We start from the raw sequence: 21595 nt of genomic DNA, 5'->3' as shown, positions 1-21595 counted from the left end.
ACACCCACTTCCTCTGGCTCGTGGGGAGAGAGAGAGAGAGGCCACAGACTGAGAGAGCTCTGCAAAAACCTTTAATAAAACTTAGTTGGCTTAGAAAACAGAGTTTGTTTCTGTAAGCAATCCCACAATCGTGAAATATTGTGGCAGTGATGACTGAATCCTAGACAGAAGAACAAGAACAACAAACCGTGAGTTAGCCAAACACACACAGACACACACACAATGTGAAAATTGAGTTTGAAACCATGAGCACATTAAACCTGCAAGCTCAGAACTTCACCCAGATATGGAAGACCTGGAAAGAGGAGTTTAATCTCGATGGGGACATTACAACAGCACATAAAGCGGCTGCAATGAAAATGAAACTTTTTTAAATAGTTGACTGGAGAAAGCGGGTGAGAAATATGTGACACTGTTTGCAAACATTCCCCAAGCACAGCATACTTTGGTTATAACAATTGGTTGTTTTGCTGTGCACTGCAGCCCCTGAAAAAATGCAACCGTGAGAAGATAAAGCTTTTTCAGCTGGGACTAAGCAATAGGAGAAGGCATTGAGGAGCACCGCTAGTAGTGTTGCAATTTTAGAGATCTCAAAGACTGGGTGATAAGGTATTGGATAATGTGTGGAATCCAGGACACTCAAGTACAACCGAGGTTGACAAGAAAAACTTGGAGATACGCAGGGCAGCTGAGTTGTCCAAAGACAGGATTAATGCCATGGAAGGAGACAGGAAGCCTGTCCACAAGAAAGAGGGGGTAGAACCAGACATAAGGGCAACAGTAAACAGCATGGAATAATAAGAAGACTGTGGGGGAAAACATGCTAGAGAAAAAGAGAGGTGGCAAGCTTATAGGGGAAAATGCCACAACTGTGACAAATGTAATTTTTTTGCATCGAAGCGCAACACTGCAGCAAAAACCAACAGGGCACCAGAAACAATTGTATGCAACCGTGCATCTGGGGGATAAAACATGACCATTCCAATTAGACTGTGGTGCCAGGTGGAACATTATCTCTACCCACCTAGTGAAACCCAGTATTCCACCGGAAGAAACTATAAAACCAGTAGGAAAATGAAAACTGAAAATTGCTAATTGAAAGAACAAGTACAGTACTGAGTTTGTGGTTGTAAACTACCAGAGAACAGCACCTCTGTTACATTTGGCCATAAGGCAGTCCAAGCTAAGAACCTGATAAAGGTACAGTTCCAGGACATATTTAACATGGATGGTGGAATGATTGAAAACTCAAATGAAAATGGGAGCTGGAATTAAGAAAAAATTCAGAAGGAATTCAGTGATTTTTGGGGGGGATATGGACAGCTAGGTGGAGCTTATGCAATCAAGATTGATATAAATGTGAAACCAGGTAAATTCATAGAATCATAGAATAGTAGGGTTGGAAGGGGCCTACAAGACCACAAGTTACTAAAGAGCCTCTGAAACAAGAGCTGCAAAATTATTCAATAAGAAGAAAAATAGCACTGACTAGAAAAGAACTCTGGTGGTGATCAGAAAACTATAAGAGAAACTCAGAATATGCATGAATCCAAAGTACTTAAACAAAGCATTGAAAAGAAGCCACTTTCCATTACCCGTAACTAAAGGTGTATTGCAAGGTCTGTCAAAAGCAAGATTTCTCCATCTGTGAGGTCAAACATGGTTTCTGACATATTGATCTGGATGAAGAAGCAAGTATTTCATTTTAGAATGCTTATATGATACAATTTTTTTTTTAAAAAAATTGCAGTTAACAATCTAAGATCTTTTCTTTCTTTTTTATAGACTATTGCCATGTCAGAGGATATGTTCATAATGATGCAATGATTTCCTTCAAATTAAAGAAGGTACTTTTGTGTTAGTCATACAGATACATCTTGTGCTATTTTGGATCAGTTGTTCCATTTTCTGGTGTACATTTGTGGCAGTGGTCATCTTCAGTCTCTCTTGTTTATAAAGAAGATAAAGTTATACCATTCAGTGAAGAAAGCATTAGATTTTGTCTGCCCCTTGACCTGTCAGAGTTGATGTGTTAGATTTTCAGCTCCGTCCACAGCCATCTGAGTCTTTCTAGTGTCTTCCTATAACTAATCTGGCTTCAGTTAGCATAAAACCAATCAGTTCCCTGGATGTTACATTTTTTATTTATTCAACAGATATGTTCAATAAAGCAATGTTTGGATTTAACAGTATTTCCTGTCCTATCATTTTCCCCATTTCCTCAAATATTTTGTTCCAAAATGTCGTTATAACTGAACAGTCCCATCATATGTGAAAATATATGCCTGTTTGCTCATATCCCCTTCAGCAATTTGATCTATGGGTTTTCATTTTATACCTACTATTTTGACTGATGTGGTATATCATCTGTAGATTATTTTTAAGGAGTTTCCCATGTGCGCGCTGAAAGGATTTCCTTTGCCAATTTAGTTTCCATTGTTCTGCAAGTATTTCAGTCCCAATGTCCTCTTCTCATGCTATTCTAAGTTCCTCCATCAATCCCATTTCTAGTTCAAGAAAGATCTGGTATAGTTTAGAGCAGGGATATGAAATTTGTGGCCCTCCAGATGTTTTGGCCTATAACTCCCATGATCCCTCACCATTGGCTATGCTGACTAGAATTGATGGGAGATGTAGGCCAAAAGATCTGGAAGGCTACAAATAGCCCGATCCTGGTTTAGAAGAGACTATTCCTATCTTCCTGAATTAATGATTAAGGGTGCAATCCAATGCATGTTTAGACATACAAGACACATTTTTAAAAACGGGTTAGTGACCCAGTTTAGGTTTTTGAGAGCTCCCTGTAGAAATGGGATGGCTCTTGTGCAATATTGTTTTGGATTTGATGCTTCCATGGATATCCATGATTTATTTTTATCCTCTTTATGTGAGAAATTAAATGCTACATTTGGTGTGCCTCATAATACTTTCAGATGTTAAGTGATTCCCATCCCCCTTGCAAAGTTTTCTTATAAAAGAGGCCCTTCTGTGTCTAGGTTTCTGTTTCAATGTATGAAGTCAGTAAAAATATTTTGCCAATTTGCTAGCACTCTGGGTGAGATAAAATATGGTACCACTTAAAACAAAAACATCAGTTTAGGAATAGTGCTGTTTTTGCAGCTGCCTGTCTGCCTAATAAAATCTCAATTTGGTCTATTGCCGAAATTCTTTTTGTAGTAGTAGTAGTAGCGTGGACTTATAACTTAGGGCGCAATCCTATCCAGATAGACGGCCTCCTCTGAACTCAGAGGCAACTGCCTATCCAAAGCAGGGCAGGAGCAGGGGAGGAGGCTGCTGTACGACACAGTGGATGTGTTGTACAGGCATTTCTGTCCTCCCCGCCCTGGAACACCCCCAGACATGCCCCTTTTTGGCTGCTCTGCTCTCCTCTTGTGAGCGCGGAGGATGGGGCTGTTCTGCGCTGCCTCAGAGGCAGCAGAGAAATGAGGGGAGGTCGGTTCTCCGGGAACTGACCTCCGAGCGTGAGCTCCAAGGTTGGTTCCTGGAAAACAGGATATCCTATGGCCAACTAGCTGCTGTCTAGTGGCCATAGGATTGCTCTCTTAGTTGTTGAAATTCATTTAGACTTTGATATTTGTACTCCTAGATACTGAAAATGTTTGAAGCTCAAGCATTTGCCTGAAGTTAGTTGTATCTGTTTTTGGATTTTAGGGGCTCTGAGATTCTATCTATCTATCTATCTGGTGTGGGCAACTTGTGACCCTCCAGATGTTTTGGCCGACAACTCCCATCAGCCCTAGCCGGCATAGCCAATGGTGAAGGAAGATGCGAGTTGTAGGCCAAAACATCTGGAGGACCACAAGTTGCCCAGCCCTAATATATAGCATCTCAGATTCCGAGTAATGTGTCTTTAAGCCTGTTACTTCTCCATATTTTAGAATTTTCTTTGTGACTGTTGGGGTTGATTTTACTGGGTCAGAATAAATTAAAAGCTGTTTTTTAAATTGGTTTTGCTATAACAGATAGTATCCTTTAGTCTTCTTATTGGATCTTATATCTGTCTTCAAGGCATATACCTGGTCTGGGAATAGATGCTATGACTCTTATTTATGTAATGAGTATCTCTGTGAATATCTTCATATCTTGGTTTAGAAGGGCTATTGGCTTATAGGAATCAAGTATTTCCGGTTTTGGTACTACTACAATTTTAGCCATGCATGTAAAATTGTAGTAGTGTCATTCAACTGGATCACAAAATAAGGACAAGGTTTTTCTAAACCTTTTGTAAAAGTTCCCTATGAATCCCTCAGGCCTCAATGTCCCTTTTTATTATTATTTTGTTATGCTTGATTTCCTCATCTGTGATTTTTTAATGCTTTTTATCTATAGGTTTTATTTTAATATAATTCTACATAATCTTCTATGTTTTTGTTCAGATGAATTCTGTGATTTGTATAGTATAGATTATAGAATAGCAGTTTGCAAACAGCAGGCTAATATGCTTTGTATCATGTCTTACTTCTCCATTGTTTGCCCATTATAATTATTCTGTTTCTATTCATCCACTTTTTAGGACACTTGGTAATAAGTTAGAGTATTTGTTTCCAAAGTCGTAATAGTTCTGATTTAAATATGTTAGTTGCTCTACTGTCATTTTCAATTGATTCTAATTCTTTTGTATTTTAGAACAGAACTTTGTATTTTTTTATTCTATAAATTTGTAAAAATACGTGAAGACCTTAATGGGAGATTACTTTTGGTAAAAGGCACGTATAGGGGAAAAATACCTACAACTGCAAAAAATACTTACAACTGCATTAATTTGCCTAACAAACAGCAACTTACCTTCCTATCTGAAACCTTAACACCTTCAAAGAAGGAGAAATAATAACAGAGACATAAACTCGCTACAAAATCAGCAGTTAGAAAGGGAGAAAAGAACATAAAAGTAGCATAGCAGCACACACACAAACACTCCCTCCCTCCCCAGCAAATCTTTTCAGGGAAAATGATAGGGATGTACGAAAGTCACTTACCTTTCCGCGGATTATGTTGATGGTGGGGGGGAGAGGCGTTCCGTCTCTCCCCCCGGAATCCTCGACGGGGGGGGGAGGCGATCCATTCCTCCCCCCCCAGAATCCTCTGCGGCTGGCTGTGCTCTGCGGCAGCTCCGCGGAGCAGCCAGCCAGGCCAGAGCCGTCCGCAGCCGGATTTCCGGCCGCGGAGGGCTCTGGGAAAAACAAAACAAAACCGCGTACGCAAATGGCGGCGGCTACGGCCGCTGCCATTTGCGTTCCTTATTTTTGCCATCTTAATCTATGTAAATACTTATGTAGCAGGCGCTATTTGCGTCCCTTTTTGATTCACCGTTTTAGCCTATGTAAATATTTACATAGGCTAAAACAGCGAATAAAAAAGGGACATAAATAGCGCCCGCTACGCTATTTGTGTTCCCCTTTATTTTTGCCGCCATAGTCTACGTAAATATTTACGTAGACTAAGACAGCCAAAAATAAGGAACGCAAATGGCGGCAGCTGTAGCCACCGCCATTTGCATACGCGGGTTTTGGTTTTTTTTAAACCCAGCCATGATAGGCTATGTAAATCTTTACATAGCCTATCACGTCATTGGTTTTTTGATTTTTTTTACAAGACTGCAAATGGTGGTGGCGGCCAGTCGGAAGACCAGCTGCCGCCGCCACCCAGAAGATCCGCCCAAGGTAAGTCTCGTCCCGGGGGGATCCGCGGGGGTGGCAGGCCGTTCCGCCATGGAGTTCGGGGGGCCGAATGCACTGGCATTCGGCCTCACCGAGATCTGTGGCGGAATTCTCTGACATCCCTAGAAAATGATCTAATTGATGTTTGGAGAGCACAAAATCCAACAGAGCAACATTATAGGTATTGTTCCCCCAAGCACCAAATGCACTCTTGAATTAACTACATCCTACTATCTGGCACCCTGATGTTAGCAATGGCAAATGTCATCACTGGGTCAGCAACAGTGTCAGACCGTGCATTTGTATATGCACAACTGAAACATATTTTGGGCACAGCCATGTACATCAATATGGAGACTACACCTTAACAAATTCTTAACAGAACTGACCACAATCAATAAAATACCAGAGGCCCTCCAAAATTATTTTGAGGAAAATACCACAGCAGGTCCTTCTACCACCATCCCCTGGGATGCAATGTAGGTGGTCTTATGAATCACTTGCATAAATGAAATAGCAATCTTGACTAAAGCCAATCATAGTTTGAAAAAAAGGCATCCTAAGTAAGATAGGAGCTTTAGAGGGAGGTTTCTAATTGCTGATTTTGTAGCACGTTTCTGTCTCCTCTATTATTATTTCCCCTTCTTTGAAGATGTTTGGTAATGTTTCAGATAGGAAGGTAAGGGTGCAATCCTATGGCCGCTTGTCAGTGGTTAGATGGCCATAGGATGGCCACCCCATCCCATACTGCCTCATAGGCAGCGTGGAACGGCCCTGCACTCTGCGCTCGGGGCGTTCTTGGGGGGGCGGGGCAGGCGGAAGTGCCATTCCGACACTTCCTATGCCTCGTCTGGCATCCGCCCCCCCCCCCCGCTCTGACTTCCTGCGGCTAGACAGCCAAAATCGGCTGTCTAGCTGTGAATAAAGGGTGGCTGAAGTGCGGAGGGGATGAGCCCCTCTGCGCTGCTCCTGCCCTGCATTGGATAGGCGGTCGCCTCTGAGTTCGGAGGCAGCCACCTATCCCAATGGGCTTGTGCCCTAAGTTGCTATTTATTAGGCAAATTAATGCAAATGTAAGTATTTTTCGCAGTTGCAAGTATTTTCCCCTATATGTGCCTTTTACCAAAATAAATCTCCCATTAGGGTCTTGGCTTTTTTCTCTTTTTTTCTTTTTTACATAGAAAGGGGAAGGTCTTTGCAAAAATAATTGTTATTCTCATCAATTTCAATGAACTCTGCACTGTCCAACATGTTCCAAGATAGGTGTTAAACAGCAGCCCTATGTAGGTGATTGCCCCCTTATGCATAAGGCTAAAGTGGGGTGAAGAATGTGGGTGCGCAGCGTGTCCCTGCACATGCAGTTGCTGATTAGACCTTAGTATTGGGTTCAAAGGTCTGAGAAGGGCTCTGTAAACTGAACGTGCTTACAGAGTTCCTGTAATCTCAAACCCTGCCTTATCAGGATTTCTGATTGTAGGAACTCTGTAAGCTTGTTCAGGTGAATTCAGACCTTCATGTTCAATGCTAGGTCTAATTGACAGCTGGGTGTACAGGGACATTGGTGGTGGGGCTTACGTGCACACCCACGTCCTGCACCCCTATTTAGCCCTATACAAAGGCAGGCCAACACCTGCATAGGGCTAGTTATTCTTCCTTATTGGTGTGATGTATTTGCTACAATAGCATTATGTCTGGGTGTTCTCTTTTGATTCACTTTGGAACTCTGCTTCTCTTTATAGGATCTAGCCAGACCTCTGGTTTGATCCAGATTTAGGCATGTTCAACTGGGCTGGTGGACTTCCCCACCCCCTCCTCCCTTTAGTAGCCCTTCCAGCCTACCCCCCGAATGCTACATAGAGAGTCGGGGAACCCTGATAAATGGAGTAGGCTGAGGTGTGGGGGGAGAAGTGTGGAATGAGGTAGGCTGTGGTATGGGGAGGAGGGGGGAGTACCTTCCACAAGTGAAATACTAGGATGCCATGAAGTCAAAGAGGGGACTCAGCAGAAAGTCTAGTGTGAGAGAACAAGCAGTCTTTATCATGTGCTCACCAGGGCAGAGACACACCAAAGGTTAGTCCAGGGGAGAGAAATGCAGAGGAAGAGGCTGCACCTGGAGACTAAATTAAAACTAAATGCTGATCTAGAAAGCTGAATTATTTGACCCTGTAAGCATTCCTTTAAACTGTGTGGAGAATGAGGGCAAATTATTTCCTTTTACCTGTCCTGAATCTCCTACCATCGAATGTTCTCATATTAGGACAGAGGGAGAAAAATGACTCCCTGTCCACTTTCTTCAAACCATATATAATTTAATCTATCTTTATCATGTCCCCCTACCCACCTTTTTTCTAAGCTAAAAAGTTGCAAACAGCTTAACTTTTCCTCATAGGGAGTTTCTCCAGCCCTTTGATCATTTTGGTTGCCCTTTTCTAGCTCTACAATATCCTTTTTGAAGTCTAGTGACCAGAACTGTACACAATATTCCAAGTGTGGTCACACAGTCACACCGTAGTTTTCTATAAAGGCATTATGATATTGGCAGTTTTATATTAGATTCCTTTGCCAATGATTCCCACCATGGATTTTGCCCTTTTCACAGCAGCTGCATACTAGGTTGACATTTTCATTGAGCTATCCACCCTAACCCCAAGATCACTTTCCTGGTCAGTCACTGCCAGCTCAGATCCCCTCCGTGTATATATGAACTTAGCTTTTTTTTTTTTTTTTACCCCAATGTGCATCGCTTTACACTTACTTACAACTGAACTGCATTTGCCATTTTAACAGCCACCCCCTTAGTTTAGACATATCCTTCTGGAGCACTTTGTAAATCCATTTAGTTTTTACCACCCTGAATAATTTAGACTCACCAGCAAACCTGACCACATCACTGCTCACCACTAACTCTGGATCATTCACAAACAAGTTAAAAAGTACTACTCAGATCCTTCATTGTGAGAACTATCTACTTATTCTTCCACTCTGCTTCCTGTTCTTTAACCATAAGAGGACTCTTATGGTTAAAGAATCTCTTATCCCATGATTACAAAGTTTGCTCGGGAGTCTTTGGCAAGGGACATCATCAAAAGTATTTTATAAGTGCAAGTAAAGATTGTTTACTGGACCATCCCTATCCATAAGCTTGTTGACGCTCTCAGCTCTAAAAAGTCAGTGAGATAGGGCTTACCTTTGCAGAAGTCATGTTGATCCTTCTTTAGCAAGACTTGTTCTTCTACATGCTTACTAATTTTATCTTTATTTTATCGTTAACAACGGTTTCCACCAACTTAACCAGGAACAGATACTGAGCAGGCTCAGATGAGCATGGGCGGAAAAGAAGCCACCGTTTATCCCCCTCAAGTGCCCTGCCCTGAATAAGCCTGGAATGGTGTACCCTGCTAACTCAGGGCATTCTGGGATACTGACTAGGAAATAAACACTACATGTAGTTCTACTGAAATCAGCAGACCCATCTAAGGAGCTAGTCACTTCTGAATCAGGTTTTCCGTTATTCTGCAAGAGTGACCTTCATAAATGAGAGCCAGTGTGGTGCAGTGGCGGGAGTGTTGGACTGGGAGCCGGGAGGTCCGGGTTCTAGTCCCCACTCGGCCATGGAAGCTCACTGGGTGGCTTTGGGCCAGTCACACACTCTCAGCCCAACTTACCTCACAGGGTTGTTGATGTGAGGAGAAAATGGAGAGGAGGAGGATCATGTAAGCTGCCTTGAGTTCCTTAAGGAGGAAAAATGCAGGATATAAATGTAATAAATAAATACATAAATAAACCAGCCACAGCATATTAGTACTTGAAAACACTGACCAGACCTATATCACACAAGAAGCTTGTAGCACTGCAGCAATCAGACTTCGAAGCTGAGACCCTATGAATGATTAATAGGGAGAGAGCCCTATTGTATGCAGTGTGGCTTACTTCTGAGTAGACAGACTTAAGCTCAGACCACACAGCTGCAGTCCTATTATTTAATACATATATTCCATTCCTATCCATGTACCCAAAGCAACGATCATGACAACTACAAAACAATTAACCTAAACCATTAATACCAAACACTAAAAGCCAAAAGAACAAGCAGCAGAATGATAAGCAGTTATAAAAGCCCAAAACCAAACTAATGCACACCTACCTATGAGTAAGCTCCATAGAACACAGTGGGAGTTGCTTCTGACTAAACACATCCTAGGATATGGGTGTAAGGAAATGAATTTGTAGATGCATAAGCAGACCGTGTCTAAAATCCACAGCACTTTTATTCTAGGATAGTACTGCTAACCTTAGTCTACTTTGGAAACCTTGACCTAACTCTGTTTTGGATTTAGGCCCACAGCTGAGAACCAAGCAGTACATTGCTATTCCATGTTCTCACAGGGGCTTTTCTGTTCCGCTTTTCTAATACAGCTCTCCAGACCACACAAGAGGACTCCCTGAAGGTCTGGGGCTTTCTAGAGTAACAACCTATGGGTAAAATCTAACAGTTCTGGTTAGAGTAGACCCATTATAACAAATGGGACTTACTTTAGTCATGACTAAGTTCAGTCCCATTCATTTCAATGTGTCTATTCTAAGCAGGACTTACATTGGATTTTATCCTATTAGTAGTAAGGGGTTGCCATTGGAAAAATGGTGTAGTGTGTGCATCCTGGACAGCTACCCTCTCTGAAAACTGTCAATGAATAATGGAAACTCATCAGGCCTTTGGATTACATCTTCCTATTCACACACCTATTGCAGCATGGTAAATTTTCAGGTTAGATTTCCCAAGTACTCCAATTAAAGAGTTCAATAGCTGAAAAATCTCTGCCAAAGAGACAGATTTCAGATCTCCTCCTAATCAATACGAAGTTCAATGGACTACAAGATGGTTCTTTACACACAGCTCTGGAACATTTCTTCCACTTCCTTCTTTGCTTCCTTTTTTCCAATTGTCATAAGAAGTGGCCTGTTTATTATGTTAAAAAAGTCAATTACCTTTAGAATGGTTTGATCCAGACTTAATTGTACTTAGAGTAGACCCACTGAATTCATTGAGACTTAAGCCATGACTAATATAAGTCCCATTTATTTCAATGGCTCAAAGTCTGGATCCAATTCAATACGTCCCCCGTCCCCCCCCCGAAAAGTTTGTCCCATTTATTGTGGTTTAAACATCACTGGATTTTTAAAGTTAAAGTTGTGATTGCACTGGGCCATTATTAGAGGCACTGTTATTTATTTATTACAATTCCTAAAGTTATAGGAATTAGAAATAAAAGGGCCAAGCTCTTGTTCACCTTGGCTGAAATAAAATCAAGCAGTCCCATGCCAATGTGAAAAGCCTTTGATCAAATGAATTGTTGCTACTGCAGTACTAATGTTAAGCACAAGTGTATTTCCAGAATCAGGCCTAACTTCAGTGCAAGCCTAAATAACTCTACTCACAAGTCAGCCCACTGTGTTTAATGGGTCTTATGGCCAGGTAGGTGTGCACAGGATTACAGCGTAAGCCTTACTACATTTTCCAGGTTAGTTTAGTTAAACTGTGGTGGTAGAGTAGACCTTACTTAGGAAACACCTTCACTCGGAAAAGGGTGGAGCCTGAAGCTAATCATCAAGCTGAACTACCTCCTCAGGTGTATGTCTTCCGTTTGATGCCTAATTAGAAGGAAACAGCTTTCTTAATGAGACCTGGAATTTATTTAAGACACTAGAACTAGCTACTTTTTTTCTCTAGAATCTAACCTGTCATGGGGGAGATGGTGTCTTTGCCCTGACTAATCCCCGTCATGAAGATGTTTTGGAGAATATTTATTTGTTTCTATTCTATCAGCCTACTCTCTTCTGGTGTTCTGGGTTCCCCCAGTTTCAGGGATGAAGGGGGCTCTCAGTCACTGTTGATGTCAGAGGTAGAGGCCTCTGAGCTACCTCCAACATTGTTGCTCCCTCCAGTCGTGGAAAATGGCCATGTCCCATTGCCTCCCATTGTCAAGGTGCTGTCTGACCACAGTCACCAGGAATTGGAAGATGGTACCCCAAGACCACAACCAGATTCTAGAGCCCTGAGATACATGAAGAGACTATACAAAATGTTTGCCACCAAGGAAGGAATTCCAAAGGCCAACAAAAGTCATCTCTATAACACAGTCCGGCTCTTCACTCCACAGGCTGAATGTGAGCACCCCACCAAAGTTCAAGTAAGAGGTAGGTGAGGAGATATTGGGTTTGGGTGAACTCCCTCGCCCCTTTCTATGTATAGAATTGAATAATTCTCCCACCTGTACATTGTCCATATAAATCAATGGAATTGCTATGCTTGTCTTTTGTGTTGCTCTTAGAAAGGTATAAAAAAAGATTGCTGGATGCATGCATGCGTGTATGCTCATATGCATGCAAACTTCAGAGTAGTGGTGGGCAACTTGTGGCTCTCCAGATGTTTTGGCCTACAGCTCCTATCATCCCTCATCATCGGCTATGTTGGCTAAAATTAGTGGGAGTTATAGGCAAAAACATCTGGAAGCCTGCAAGTTGCCCACTCTTGCTTTAGAAGTCACTAAGCTCTTCAGTCAAGCTCATACAGATCTCCCTCTCTCAGGCATTTCATCCACCTCAAAATTAGCTGTTTTGGTTTTTTGGTATATTTTGGGGGTGAGGCATAATTATTTTAGGGGTAGGGGAAAGAATTGGGGCAGCTGGTCTTCAGTTTTCCCCAGAGAAACCTGTTCTGAGGTGGTGGGGGGTTAATTTTGAGAATTTCAAAATGGTTGCTGCCATTAAAAAAATGGCAGCTTCCTTTGCCACTCACTGAGGGCTGCTATTATAGTGGACAGTGTTAAAAGATTGACTAAAAAATGCATTCTTAAGGGTTCCAATCTTAGTGTTCGTACAATGAAAGCGTGGTTATGGGGACTGGAATCACACCAGTTGTGCCTTTAATTGTGAACACATTGCTTCAGCTCTTGCTTCAACATTTTCTCATTTATAAAAGCACATTACTGATACAGTTGGAGTCTGGAATGTCAAGGAAGGGAATGTATGTTCTGGGATCCTCTAAAACATCTAGGATTTCTCTGGGGATAAACTGGGTCATTGGACTCATCCTTGATACTCATTATCATGATCTGTCAAATCTGGAGGTCTAAAAAAATTGCCACTTAAGTTAATAACATATTGCAAAGAAATTCCTTTGTAGTAATTAAAGTGTTTTCCCTTTGCAGAAGACCTTCACTCAGTGGACCTGCTCTTCAACCTGGACTGCATTACTGCGTTAGAGCACTTATTCAAGTCAGTCTTACTCTACTCATTTGATAAGTCAGTTTCTAAATCTTTGGCTATTACATGCACAGGCAATCTAGTTGTTAAGGAGCATGATGTCTCTAGTCAAGTGTGCCCCAATATTTCACATGCAATGACTTTTAATCTCCATTTTGAGCTTAGACGCAAGTGGGTTGAGATTGATGTGACTACTTTTCTTCAGCCTCTGATAGCCTCTAACAAGAGGAGCATTCATATGGCTGTGAATTTCACTTGCCTAAAAAATGACCAGTCTCCCAACTTTAATATAGCACTATTGTCACCTTCGCTTCTCCTATATCTCAATGACACTAGTGAGCAAGCTTACCATGGGTGGAATTTTCTCAAGCACAGGAGAATGAATCCAGTGTGGTCTAGGCTGAAAAAGGGTCCTTTCACAGGTCCCAGTAAAGAGGCAGGAAAAGAACTCAAACAGGGCAAAAGAGCACCTCGTCACCGAAGAGATGAAGATGGGAAAATAGAAAACACACCAGCTCCAATATATGATTTAAGCCAATACTACGAACAGTACCTTTTCCCCCAAAATGAATGCGAGCTTCACAACTTTTGGCTGCGATTCAGCCAGCTGAAATGGGACAGGTGGATCATTGCACCACACAGATACAATCCTCACTATTGCAAGGGTGAGTGTCCAAGAGTAGTTGGGCATCGCTATGGCTCTCCTGTCCACACAATGGTTCAGAACATCATATATGAAAAGCTGGATTCCTCGGTCCCTCGGCCCTCCTGCATTCCTGCTGAATACAGTCCTCTGAGTGTCTTGAAGGTAGAGCCTGATAGATCAATTGTGTATAAAGAATATGATGATATGATAGCTACCAAATGTACTTGTCGGTAAAACCAATCCTGATTTACTAATGCTTGTGTTTCAGTATTTTTCCCTAGTGTTGTAAGAAAAGTAGCCTGCTATTAGTTGAAAAATAAGACTTAGCATGGAGTACTGCAGCAGGTATTTCCAGAATAGCATTTATTTTTGTTAGCCCCTTCTGATTTACAAAAGACAATGTGTTAAGTTGGGCATAAGGAGGTTTTCTTGTTATTTTCAAAATGGAAAAAATCCATTAATTGTAAAAAAAAATGTTTTGGTTGTGGCGGGGGGGAGGAAAGCACTGAATTTCTCTAGATAGAAAACAAGGGGCATAAAATACCTGTTTCATGCCATTTTTGTATAGTTACTATTTAGTCTGTCCTATGTTAAAATATATTTTTATTTAAGAAAAATTTTATGACAAGTGTCTAGGCACAGAAGGTTTTACTATTGCTAACTTCTCAATCACTTAATTTTTATAGTTACTTTTAGTGATTGAAACTGGTTGTCTGAGACAACTCCTGTTCTTTATTATGATGACTACCAGATGTAAAGGTTATTTTAAAGCAATGGATAACCTTTTGTCTTAATTCTGAAGGCTCTCATGATACAAAAGAATGTACTATAGGAAATGGCCTGGTTGCATGTCTGGGAAGTGACTTACTAGGGTGGCTTTACGCATGACAAAATCCCTTTGTGTAGGCACTTCTGGATAGGCTGTAACCCGTAATCTGCATGCAGATCAATCATATATATGGTGTGCATTGCAGAAAGACGGTGAGTTGCAGTTTTCTACATATAATATATAACCATGCAAGTCTCATGCTAGGTTCTACACAGAAGTGCCCTCACACAGATTTTGTACTGTGGGATGTGACCCTAGATTTCAGTGAAACTGAATGGAGTTAAATTCCTGTTGTCTCATGAGCCTGTATCAGATTGGATTGATAAGCTCTATTAAATTTGGCATTGAGCAATGTTTAAATGCTTGCTGTCTTCTATTCTGGTTGGCTTATGAACAGGAAACATCATTCACCTAAATAGAAATTAAAATACAAAGCTACATTCTGGTGGAATAGTTAATCATATTTGTAAATAAAAAGTAGGTGTGTTCTATAGGGATCAGCTAGCTTAAAGCATTTTAATGTTGCCTTTCTTCTGTTGCTGAATTGAAATGCCATCCGAGTGTATTCATAAACCTGAACACTTGTTGGAAATAAATGTACAGCAGTTACAGCTTGGCTTGGGTTTTTTTACCCCCTTTCTCCTTCCAGATAATTACTAAGTCATTGTCTTTAATAGTGAACTTGGGTGGTCAAGTAAATGCCTGTCTGTTTGGAGGGGAAACCCCCCCCTACTCCAAATAATGTAGCTGTTTCTACATATGTACAGAAGTATGCACAGGTATATCCATTTGGAAACAAAAGCTTTTAAAAACAGCCCTGTGACTTCAGGAATGTTGAGCACATAGAGACATGAAAAACAACTGCTTAATTCTGAGGTTCACATTGCTGTCCTTTCATGGGGGTTGGGGCCTTGCTGCCCAGTCACAGCTACATTAAAGTTCTGGATTTCTCCATTGTTTTCAATGGGCAGCTCTTTCACCCAAGGAGAGGGGGTGGGGAAAGTCTAAAGGAACAGGAAGTCATACACTTCAGTCTTGTTTAGGCATTATGTAAGGCTAGCTACCTCAGCACTTGAGTGGGGACAGGGGCCATGCAGAGCTAACTCCATCCCAACATTCTACACATTTAGCTCCTCCCTTGATGTCCATGCCTACAATATGAACATCTGCAGAGAGTGGGCCTTTTCACATACAGCTGTATCTGCAGAGACTTTCACCAGTGGTGCTTCAGCACATCTGTATATGCAAAGGCCCCTCCTTGTAGATGTTTGTGCTATACAGGTGGATGGCAGGGGTCTATGTGATATATATGTAGAGGAGTGGAGCTACTCATTGTGGTCCTTGTCCCTGCTCAATGGTTGAGGTAACTAATTTTAAATAATGCCTGAATAGGGCTTGTGTGAATCTAGCAAATCTGTGGTTTTCAGTTGAGGTGGTGGCGGAACTAAAATGGAGTGGGTGGGAAGAGGGAATTACCTGCTTGAGCCCCTAACAAGTTTTAGTATCTTAGAGGTGAACAAAAGGATTAAAGGAATGCATGCCATAAGATTAACCTCTTTTCTCCATGCTATACTCTGTCTCTCCCCCTGCCCCCTGGTATAATAAAGCACTATTTCAGAGTTGGCAACAAGCCTGAAATCTGTGCCCTTTAGTATTATGTAGAATAGTGAAGAAATGTTTCAGGAGAATGGGAAAGAGAAAGTGTTCTCTGGTAGGAAATTTCAATGTATGATTGCTCAGTCATGCTCCAGAACGGCTCTAAACCAATGCTGAGCTGCTGCTTCTTTCCCTACTCTCCTGATGGCTTCAGATGACCCTGCCTGCCATATTTATTCCCATCTGGCTTGGGCTGCCCTTTACCTTAATGCATGGATTGCTGCTGTTCAGTCGTGTCCGACTCTTCGTGACCCCATGGACCATAACACGCCAGGCCTTTCTGTCCTCCGCTCTCTCCCGGAGTGTGCTGAAGTCCATATTCATTGCATCGGTGATGCTATCTAGCCATCTTATCCTCTGTCGTCCCCTTCTCCTTTTGCCTTCAATCTTTCCCAGCATCAGGGTCTTTTCCAGGGAGTTTTCTCTTCGCATTAGGTGGCCAAAATATTTGGGCTTCAGCTTCAGTATCTGTCCTTCCAATGAGCAATCAGGGTTGATTTCCTTTAGGATGGACTGATTTGACCTCCTTGAAGTCCAGGGGACTCGTAAGAGTCTTCTCCAGCACCACAGCTCGAAAGCATCAATTCTTTGGTGCTCAGCCTTCCTTATAGTCCAGCTCTCATAGCCATACGTTGCTACTGGGAAAACCATAGCTTTGATTATGCGGACCTTTGTCGGCAAGGTGATGTCTCTGCTTCTTACTATGCTGTCTAGGTTTGCTATAGCTTTCCTCCCAAGGAGCAAGCGTCTTTTAATTTCATGGCTACAGTCACCATCTGCGGTGATCTTGGAGCCCAAGAAACTAAAATCTGTCACTGCTTCCATTTCTTCCCCTTCTATATGCCAGGAAGTGATGAGGCCAGATGCCATGATCTTCGTTTTTTTAATGTTGAGTTTCCAACCAGCTTCTGCACTCTCCACTTTCACCCTCAACAAGAGGCTCTTTAGATCCTCTTCGCTTTCTGCCATTAGGGTGGTATCGTCTGCGTATCTGAGGTTGTTGATAATTCTCCCGGCAATCTTAATTCCGACCTGTGATTCATCCAACCTGGTGTTTCTCATGATGTATTAATGCATGGAACGTCAATTTAAAAAGCAAAGCAACTGGAACTAGGTGACAGTGATCATGGTCAGCTGATGGTGTATGAGAACACCTGAGGTGTTAAGAATGGGGTGAATAACTCTTTAAATTCTAAAGTTTAGTTTTAAAGAATTTAAACTTTAACCAGAAAACATAAATACAATATAATCTGCTCTGAACAATATGGCAGGTTAAAGCTTTCCTTTGAATGTTTTATCTGCTTTATCCTGCCAAGAGAAGGTAGTTTAAAAGTTCTCACATCGGACCAAGAAGCTGTGAAGTGACCATGGAGATGCAAGCAACAGGAAAAGCAAAGAATGCCAGAAATATACAGTGGTGTAGTGGAACAAGGGCTCTCGGGGATGCAGAGCTGGCACTTTTTTTTTTTAATTAGCCAACATCAACTGCCACCCCACTCAGAATTCCCAGTCCCCTCTGAGCCTAGCTGCAATCCTTACAGTAGGGATGGGGGGATGAATTTTCCCCAACAACAATATATTCCTTGTTGTAATGTGAAGTATTTTGGGGGTGGCTTGGTCTCAAATGGGCAATTAAGACCTGTTCCTGGTGGAGATGAAAACTGCTAGAATTGGTTTGTTAATATGGATCAATATATATAATTCAAACCTGGTCCTTGGACTCTTCACGTATGGTTTGATTCTTAGTTTTCACATATGACAAAGCATGGCCTCTTGTGTTATTGTTACATTGGCATGCCAAAGTTCACAGAATAGAGAATAAGCAATGCACTAGAAATGGAATGCATATGCTCACCTGTGTGTAGATTTTGCATCAAGGCACAGACTAATTTCAGGCTAAAGTCATTTTAAACATGTGAAAGCACAAAATATTGTTATGTTCACTGCATGGAAAGAAAAATACAATATAAATTTGGCTTTAAATGATTCTTTGCATTGTGATTAATCTGTAAAGGAACAACATGGTTTGCATGCTTACTTGCTCACGTGGTGAGCTGTGTGGAGGAGCAGCAGGCATATGCAGTGCAACACATATTGATGGAAAGTGTACTGTGAATGATATGTATCTGATTTGTGAGCCTTCCTCTCAAATGCTGTAAAAAAAAAAAAAAACATATTGGGTGTATATGTATGGGTAAATGCAGCGGAGGCTGGTGGCTCCTATTTCAGTGAGGCAAAAAATCTGTTCTGAGTGTCAGTCAAAACTCTAAAGGAGCTATCCAAAGTGCTGAACCCTATCCCCAAAATGGGTTCAGCATCTTGGATAGGTCCTTTAGAGTTCTGACTCGAGCGGATTCACCATCCCACTGAAACAGAAGCCACCAGCCTCCACTGGGTAAATATCTACATCATCCATGGTACACTGTATATACAACGTGAGGCCCCCGCCCCTGCCCCCAGGAGATAAGAGATGAACCAAGCCATTTTGGTACCTGTGGCAAAAGATCTAAATGGCTCCCTCTATTGCAGGGGTCACCAGCCTTTTTTTGGTTGGGCACATTTGGAATTTTGTGAGTGTTGTGGGTGCTCCCACAAACTGGCTGCCATAGTAGGTGTGGCCAGTCACAAAACAAGGCTAAAAGAAAAGTAACTTTCCCAAGAGCCGAAGTACAAAGCAGAAGTGGTGTCTGAGCTCCAAAACACAAAACCATTCTTTTGAACCCGCAGTTTTCTACAACACCCATTTTACAGAAAGCAAACTGATGAGGCTCTGACACAAGGAACTTGACCAAGAATGCCACATGGGGTCCAGAGGCATTCTGGGGAATAAAGATAGCTCTGGATAGCTGAAGCCTCACTTCACAGCCTTCCAGTTTTAGTTTTTTAATCAATCTAAAAATGAAAATCAAGAGGGTACCAAGAGAGGTGTCTGTGGGCACAGTGATGCCCGAAGGCACCATGTTGGAGACCCCAGCTCAACTGTAATTAAATCAGTATATTTTAATCACACTACAGCTGGGGTGTCCACAGTAGAGCTGGAGTCTCAAACATGTGATATTTTAATTATTGGCCAGTGTGGTGTAGTGGCTAGAGTGTGGAACTGGGAGTCAGGAGATCTGGGTTCTAGTCCCCACTCGGCCATGAAGCTCACTGGGTGACTTTGGGCCCGTCACAGACTCTCAGCCCCGCCTACCTCATAGGGTTGTTGTGAGGATAAAATGGAGGATTATGTACGCCGCCTTGAGTTCCTTAAGGAGGAAAAAAGGCAGGATATAAATGTAATACATACATACATACATAAATAAATAAATAAATACAGTAAAGCTGGGGTCTCCAACAATTTGCTGCCCTTTAATAGTATCCCAATAGCAGCTGCCTCACCCTGCCTAATGGTAAAGTGGCTGTAGACTAGAGCTGTCAAATATAAGACTGAGGAAGGCCTTGGCAGATAGCAGGGGAGGAATTCCCAGTGTGGTCTGTGGCACTCCACCCAAACTCCTCATAAACTATTGAGGGATCTTCATGACATAGGAATACCCTTAGTTGGGGAAAAGGGCTGACTTACGACTGGATGGTACTGCAGGCCTCTATGTTGACGTCTTCCCCATTCCAATAGCGATGCAGATTTGGAGTGTGTATAATGTGCAGTTCGCTAGCCTTGGCAACCAAGCACTTGGCTGTGTAATAGGATAAGGAATGGGTGGCTTTTGCTCAATGGAAAAGGGGACTTGGCTAGTTTAGAAAAATTTAGACTGTCAGCAGTAGAGAGCTACATAATTTTAGCCCCTGGACTTAATGGTCTTATGGGGGGGGGGGGGCCTTTTAGAAAGTCATATGTATTGGTTCAGTTATGAAGCACGCAACTAACATTTCTCTTTTCTCTCCCCCCGCCCATTCCACCCACAATTCCATGCTTTACAACTGCTTCTATATTCCTAGTATGTCGGAGCAAAAAGCAGTTTGCCAACCCTAATAATAAAAACTACTCCAAGCATGTGCAGTTTTGCATTTTAAACTCAGTGAAATCAGGACACTAACTTGACTATATGAATAAAATTGACTTTAGTTCTGCTGACTAATGCTAAAACACATTTACTTGGGAATAAGCATTATTTTGTTGTAGAAAAGGATAGTATATTTTAAAACTAAAAATAAAAAGAGCATCTATAACCATGTGCATGCCCAGTAGGCTGCTCCAACTAGAAAATGTTTTTAAAATGAAAAGGACAGCAAAAATGATGCAGCAAGCCGCGTCAGCCCCGTTGTTCCCTGGCATGCCCATATTGGCCTGTTTGCTTCTGCCACCATCATCTGCTTCTCTCTGGGTGGTCATTTGGGGCCCCCTGCGGTTGTGGGTCTGGACTTCAGCCCTGAGGTCCAGCACTAGCTGTGCAACTGCCTGGCAGGATTTGCGGGGAGGGGTTAGTGTCAGCATAGGATGAAGGAGGCCTGTCTCCAAATCCCACGCAACCATGAAGCTTACTGGGTGACCTTAGGCCCATCTCATTCTAACATACCTCCCAGGGTTGCTAAGAGGATAAACACGGTGACACCACCTTTACATATGCCATCTAGAGCTCTTTGGAGGAAAGGAGGAATAGAAATGCAACAAATAAGCCAGCCAGCCATCCTCCGACTGGCCATCTTTAGCCCCCGTCTCCAATCAGCCTAGGGGTGCTTGATGGACCTGCGGGGGGGGGGGGGGCAGGAAGAGTTTATCCCTTCACCTTTTGGAGTGTGAGGCCCTGCTGGTGCCTGAATATCGAACCACATGGGGAAGCTCAAAGTGCTGGGAATAATAAGCGCCCTTTCTAGCTGCAGTCATTCCCCATTAAAAATACTTTCTACGGCCCCTTCGGAAAACGCCCTCGCTGGCAGTAGACTGGCCATCCGAAGTGGAGGGTTGCGCGAGGGTAAGGAAAGGTAGGAAAGATTCCTCCTGTGCAAGCACCGAGTCATTGCTGACTCCTAGAGGGACGCCGCTTTCGCTGGCGTTTTCATGGCAGACTATGGCGGGGTGGGTTGCCATTGCCTTCCCCGGTCGTGACCTTTCCCCCAGCAAGCGAGGGTAAAATGACCCCTAAAGCGCAGGAGGAAGACGGGGAAGGCTGCAGTCACTTCACGTGTGCATCTACGTGACGGCTTCACAGGAGGCCCCGGAGCAAGAGAACGGACGTTTCCCCGCTTCCCGTTCCTACTCGGCTCTCCCTCCGCTCGAGTCCTGCAGAGGGCGCGCCGAGGCTACGTCCCCTCGGCTCAGCGGCAGCGGCCCGGGCGAAGGGTTGGGAGGCAAGGGGCGGCCTGGAGGCGGGTCGCGGTGTGAGCCGAGCTCGCGTCGTTTATTCCTGAGGAACTCCAGCGCGAAGGAGGGGAGAGGCAAGAGCCCGCAGCAGAACATGGCTCCAACGAACTTTACACGCCTGCAGCAGCATGCATGTATTGACTGCAATATTTTTGCTCAAGACTTATTCTATATATATACACGCACGCACGTATATAGTGTTGTTATATATTTGTCTTTTT

The 21595-nt window shown here is 42.7% G+C and overlaps 1 protein-coding gene across 3 annotated transcripts; it reads left to right on the top strand.

Annotated features, from left to right (window-relative positions):
- Positions 1 to 13: 13 nt before the first annotated feature.
- GDF9 (growth differentiation factor 9) lies at positions 14 to 15026 on the top strand. 3 transcript variants are annotated; one of them, XM_084838818.1, is made up of 4 exons: positions 14 to 188; positions 1786 to 1847; positions 11663 to 11873; positions 12887 to 15026. In XM_084838818.1, the coding sequence occupies exons 2-4, from the start codon at positions 1824 to 1826 to the stop codon at positions 13819 to 13821; spliced, it is 1170 nt and encodes a 389-aa protein (XP_084694944.1). In that variant the 5' UTR covers positions 14 to 188; positions 1786 to 1823; the 3' UTR covers positions 13822 to 15026. The 3 variants fall into 3 exon arrangements, with proteins under 3 accessions (XP_084694944.1, XP_084694945.1, XP_084694943.1); XM_084838819.1 differs by having other exon boundaries at positions 21 to 1691; XM_084838817.1 differs by lacking the exons at positions 14 to 188; positions 1786 to 1847 and having other exon boundaries at positions 11459 to 11873; positions 12887 to 15020.
- The last annotated feature ends 6569 nt before the right edge of the window (positions 15027 to 21595 follow it).

This window comes from Heloderma suspectum, chromosome 2 (assembly GCF_057233095.1).
Source record: "Heloderma suspectum isolate Gila_16-S chromosome 2, 16-S_ref, whole genome shotgun sequence".
Taxonomy (NCBI): domain Eukaryota; kingdom Metazoa; phylum Chordata; class Lepidosauria; order Squamata; family Helodermatidae; genus Heloderma; species Heloderma suspectum.
The sequence above is the reverse complement of the archived record's forward strand: the minus strand, read 5'-3'. Positions and strand labels throughout refer to the sequence as shown.